The sequence below is a fragment of the Scomber japonicus genome, chromosome 5 (assembly GCF_027409825.1).
Source record: "Scomber japonicus isolate fScoJap1 chromosome 5, fScoJap1.pri, whole genome shotgun sequence".
Taxonomy (NCBI): Eukaryota; Metazoa; Chordata; class Actinopteri; order Scombriformes; family Scombridae; genus Scomber; species Scomber japonicus.
The window spans coordinates 13,121,170-13,127,169 of record NC_070582.1 but is presented as its reverse complement, the minus strand read 5'-3'; the positions used below and the strand labels follow the sequence as shown (position 1 = coordinate 13,127,169).

At 44.9% G+C, this 6,000-nt stretch overlaps 1 protein-coding gene across 1 annotated transcript in view; it reads left to right on the top strand.

Annotated features, from left to right (window-relative positions):
• Positions 1-2,801: 2,801 nt before the first annotated feature.
• The window catches only part of LOC128358860 (potassium voltage-gated channel subfamily D member 2-like), a 28,098-nt gene continuing 24,899 nt past the window's right edge, over positions 2,802-6,000 (top strand). Inside the window, exon 1 of the mRNA XM_053319254.1 lies at positions 2,802-3,913. Coding sequence (XP_053175229.1) covers positions 2,802-3,913 — 1,112 coding nt within the window. The remainder of the gene's footprint in view (positions 3,914-6,000) is intronic.

The following is a 6,000-nucleotide window of genomic DNA, read 5'->3' as shown; positions in this document are numbered from 1 at the left end:
TGCAACATCCCTGGTTCAATTCCAGCCAGGGAGCTTTGTTGCATGTTATGTGCATGTTTCTTACCTGCCACTCCGCTGCTCACTTTCAAATAAAGGCAGAAATGTAAATATATATATATATATATATATATATATATCTCTTACAAAATTAAAAAAAGACCTATACAAAATGCCCAGTTGTCTATAATCTGTCAGTATAATCGAAAGAAAAACATTGGGGAGAACTCTGGCTTCACTTGCTGATAGATTGTACAACGATTTAGAAGACAGATCAACCAAAGGTTAATGGATATATGAGGAATGGAAGTCTAAAAACTGCCAAATATTTTTCACTTCCTCACACACCCATTCTCATTTTATAAAGTGTTTTTTTAAAGAAATATCAGAAGTGCAGAACACTTTGGACAAATTGCTTAACCTTGCTTAAAGTAGCGGATATGTAAATGCTAAAGAACCACTTTGACTCTTTTAAATTAAAACACTGTGGCTATCTATGCTCTGACAAGCTTGCAGCTAGTCTGGCTTCCAGCTCCACTGGGATGCCTGTGTTTGGTGCCATTTGGCAACCACTGGAATATGTAAATGCCCTGATGAATACATAGCCCCAGGGCCTGACTGCTCAAACTGAACACTGAGTGTGCTCTGACATGCTCAGCATACACTAATAGGACTTCTGACAGTCCTGTGCATTCATCCTACAAAAACTCGGCATTGTGCCAGAGGGGGGCAGAGGCTGAGTGTGAATGTAATGCACTGGCTGAAGATCTGGAAAGCAAAAGGCCACAGGTCTGACTGGTGCAACATCTAATGTGTCCATCAGCACCCACTTATATTCAGACTGTCCTTGAGCAAGACACTGAGCCCATTCCTACTCACTTGTTGCAAATTATAGTACTTTGAATAAGAGCAACAGCTGCAGCGCATTTACAAAAGAGAATGACTCTGCACCTCATTTCGGGTTGGGACCAGGAGTCTGGGTTAATGGTCAGAGACACCATCCATTTTCTAGAAGCTCAGCAGCTGTGTGTACTTAAGCATGACTCTGAACCTCTGTGTGCTCAGCTGAAGCTGGACAGCTAAGTGACTACAGTGTAAAAAATGCCAGGAAGCAGTAACCTGCAGGCACCCAGAGACACGAGAAGCTGATGTCTGCAAAGACGTTGGAAGCTCGGGTGCTGTCCATGGTGCTGAACAACAAAAATGCTTAAAATGCGGGTTGAATCGTGGTAAACGCGCAGTTGGAGTACTCTCTTTAGCGTCACTCCATGTCCTGATGCGTGGATCTGAAACTAAATATGGTCCACACCGCAACACATGCTTCACACTGGACTCAGCTGTCTCGAATCTCCTCAGAGACGCCAGTGTTGTGTTATGGAGCACAAGAGACATTTCATTGATTATGGTTATTTTGGAAAATGTCAGTAGAGCAGAGCAGACCAATGATGTTGACCTTTTGAGATGTGTAACTCTGTTGAACAGCTTCAAAAAACGACGCAATTCAGGAAACAATAGCCTATTGATCACGATTTGCTGCAGATTAGAAATTCGTATAGTCATTTCCGACAAAAACTAATGAGCCTAAAAATATCAAAACACATCGACAGTAAAGTATGCACATGGTAGCCTGTAGTAAACGTGTTAAACATTACGCAAACAACGATTCGCTCTAAACTCCCGCGAAATGAATGTTATCAGCCTGTGTACTCTATATTAAGGATACAAAAGGGAGGTGAGTGAAAGAAGAAAAAAAAAAGACTTCAAAGCACTTCGCGCCATAATGTAGTGAAAACCCCAAATTCGTTACAAGCGACTCCACTGAAAACAAACCACCGTATTAAACATATTCCATAATATACATTTTTGGGGAATGTTATAGTTGAGGTTTCGTGGTGTGCAACGCGAGGAAAACACATCAACATCAACGTTAACTTGAGGTTTTGGAGATGCCGCCTACTTGGACTACCATTACGCATTGATTAGTTCCCCCCACAAAGAAGCAGCAGAGGAATTTTTGGGTGCAGATAGGACCACTCCTCTCTCTGCATATGATTTTCTCTCCTCTCTCCACAGTCGGAGCTTGGTGGTGAGAAGGGGGGAGGGTGGTCTTGCAGTCGACGGGAGGAACAGGAGTTTATTGAGGAGTAGCTGCAACGGGGAGGAAAAAAAACGCACGCTACTGAGCACCGTTGCCTTGCGGATGGTAGGAAGGAAGGAAGGAGAGGAACAGAGAATAACGCGCTCGGACGCATTACCACTTTGTGCTGGGAAACTGCCGCTTGAATTGTTTAACTTGTTGATGCGACGTTACTGTTTTTTCCTCTATCGTCTGGCTGCAGTAACAGATAAATGGGTGGCGGAATTGCAAGTATTCTCTTCCGAGGATAGCTTCTTTTTTCTTTTTTTAAATTAAACTCTCCGTGGATGCAGTTTTAAGAGCAGTCTTCTCTAAGGTGGGTGGTTTTCTTTTACTAAGATTTTCATTGAAAAAAAGCCCACACATTCTTGCTGATTGGTGACGTTTTCGAAATCCTATTCATATTCTGCCGCAAAGTAGGCTACCATAACTGAACAATTACACTGTGGATAAGGCTTGAGAGTGATACTCAACAGTGCTATGCGCAGTATCAGTACAAGTAAATAGGTTTGTGTGTTTTCTTATCACATTCTCTGAAGCCTGTGTGCTTCGGGAGCCTCTAACCATCAGTGTCTCTATCTGCTGTTCTTCCTGCAGATGCAATTCATCTCTGAGCCGTAGCACTGTGATAACCGGAGCAGGGTCGTATTAAACATTATAGGTCAGCATGGCAGCAGGTGTAGCGGCATGGCTCCCTTTCGCCCGAGCTGCGGCCATAGGATGGATGCCCGTAGCGAGCACCCCGATGCCCATCCCTCCCCAAGACAAGAGGAAAGCCCAGGAAGGACTCATCATCCTCAACGTGAGTGGGACCAAGTTTCAGACGTGGCGAACCACTTTGGAGAGGTACCCGGACACTTTGCTGGGGAGCACGGAGAGAGACTTCTTTTTCCACGAGGAGACAAATGAGTACTTTTTCGACCGTGACCCTGACATCTTTAGACATATCCTCAATTTTTACCGAACGGGGAAACTACACTATCCGCGTCAAGAATGCATATCCGCGTACGATGAGGAGCTCGCTTTTTTTGGTATAATCCCCGAGATCATCGGGGACTGCTGCTATGAGGAGTACAAGGACCGGAGGCGCGAAAATGCAGAGAGGCTTCAAGACGACGAGGAGATGGACATGAGCAATGACGTCACACCGGTGAACCTGACACCCCGGGAGTACCTGTGGCGGGCCTTTGAAAACCCTCACACCAGCACCTTAGCGCTGGTCTTCTACTATGTCACAGGCTTCTTCATCGCCATATCAGTGATGGCCAACGTGGTGGAGACGGTTCCATGTGGGACTTTGCCCAACAGGTCAAAGGAGATGTCCTGTGGAGACCGTTACGCACTGGCCTTCTTTTGTTTAGACACTGCGTGCGTCATGATATTCACTGTTGAGTATCTCCTCCGTTTAATCGCAGCTCCCAGCCGCTACAAGTTCATGAAAAGTGTGATGAGCGTCATTGACGTGGTCGCCATCATGCCTTACTACATCGGCTTGGTCATGACCGACAATGACCAGGTGAGCGGTGCTTTCGTCACGCTGAGAGTCTTCCGTGTCTTTCGGATTTTCAAGTTCTCCCGGCACTCCGCGGGGCTGCGCATCCTGGGCTACACCTTGAAGAGCTGCGCCTCCGAGCTGGGCTTCCTACTATTCTCCCTCACTATGGCCATCATTATCTTTGCAACGGTCATGTTTTATGCAGAGAAAGGCTCCACAGCCAGCAAGTTCACCAGTATCCCCGCAGCGTTTTGGTACACCATTGTCACCATGACAACACTGGGGTAGGTGGCTGCACATAAGTCTATAAAGCCTCAAAGCTTTACTACCACACCATTTATCACCGTCCGAACTCATTTGCATAATCTGTGAAACGTGCAAATGTAGTAAAATCTCCTCAATTTACTTGGTCACGGTATTGCCTTCTGCTAATCAATTCGCCTTTTTTCTGAAGGAATAGTTAAATTAGTCTTAGTTGCCGAGAGACACAGGGCCTAATAAGCACAGATTTCCGGCCAGTGATTGAACTAATTGTCGTGCGGCCACAGGTGTGCATTTATTTTGCTTATTAACGGCCCCGAGCGCTGCTGAGCCCATCAGAGGGCTGCGGCGAGCTGTTTTATGGAGGCATCAGTGCGCCGTTCACAGCCTATCAATGAGCACAGCACTTCACAAGCAGCCCTTTACTGAAGGTTAGGCCTCGCTTGTGTGCTGTTTTGGAAAAGGTGAAAGCACGCAATCTGGCCAATTAACAGGCATTTATTTTATATTCAACCTTAACAACAAGTGAGCTCTTAGGATAAAAACAGGGTGCAGGAAAAATCCAGATCCTGCATGTCGCATAAACAGGCCAAACTGAGGCACTAGTGCAGCGATTAAGTTAAAGACAAAGTGGTTAACAGAATTACACACACACACACTCACACACTCACTCACTCACTCACACACACACACACACACACACACACACTCTCTCTCTCTCTCTCTCTCTCTCGCTACACTCACGCTGTCCCTCATTCTTTCTCTAAGCCCCCCCCCCCCCCACTTCTCTTTCAACGAGGTACAGTAAATATTTGAATGCTAATTTCATGCTCATGAACCACCTCAGCTGTACTATGTGCTGATGCAGCATAAAATAATTAAACGCGGTTAAGACGATTACATCAAATTAATTTGTATTGATGAGTGCACTCAGCCGCTCAGCTGCTTGACGTGGGTTATTATTGTTATTGTTATTATTACCATTAGCTCAGCATTTTGCGGGTGCTGCGCTTTCCACGGTGCTGAAAAGTTGTCAGTGAGGCATCTGGTTGTCATTTGGTTTCTAACTGTTTAAATTGATACACTGGATGCGGTGTTTGGCTGCCTGGCTGCGAGTTGTGCAGCAGTAAAAAAAAAAAAAAAAAAAGGGAAGAAAAGTAATAATAATCAGACCGTTCTTAATATGTGTGTAAAAATATCCTGGTGGCCTTTTGACTCACTGCTGCAAGTATGTGGTTTAAATAAGCCACTGGGCAAACCCATGTTAGTCCTCCTCTACTGTGATGACACAGAAATGAGGTCCTATTGAAATGATGTTGTCTTTTAATTTCAAAGTCACCAGATCAAACATTGCTCAATAAATTGCTGCTGGCTCTAGCTGGCTAACACACAAACACACACTCTCTCTCTCTCTCTCTCTCTCTCTCTCTCTCTCTCTCTCTCTCTCTCTCTCTCTCTCTCTCTCTCTCTCTCTCTGTGTGTGTTGGTGTGTACATGTGTAGAGATAAAAACAAGATTCATTGTTTGACTTTTCATGTGTTTGGTATTAATGCCGTTTGTCTTTATCTGCCCTTTTACCTGCATTGATGCAGCCACTCTGCATATGGATACTTTTTTGGTCTATAGTCAACATTTAGTGCAATAAATACTGTGATTAGAAATATAAACAGCCTCTATGCTAACCTCTCTCTATCTGCTCTCATGCTGTGATGACACTGAGTTAGTGGATTTCCTGCTTTCTTAACATCAAACAAAGCTTCCCCTGCGCTCACTCAATACCAGTCGAAACCCCCCCCCCCCCCCCTCCCCTCCCGCCTCAAAATGACCAATGAGAGCGTATTTAGTGACATGCACGATCCGGTGATTGAAGCTGCCACCTCAGACATAATGCTGCATCGACCATGCTTTCCATTCAGATTCAAAGTGCAGATGAAAGATGAGTTGTGTAAGAGGGTGCATTATTTATCTTTGGGGAGCAACAAAGATATTGCTGCATTCATCTCGGAATCCCCTTTGTGTTGCTTGAGATGGATTTGAAAAAGATGTTCTGTCGTGCAAGAACAAAACTGAAATGTCCTCGGTAATGGGGACATTTCTGTCACTCCATTGT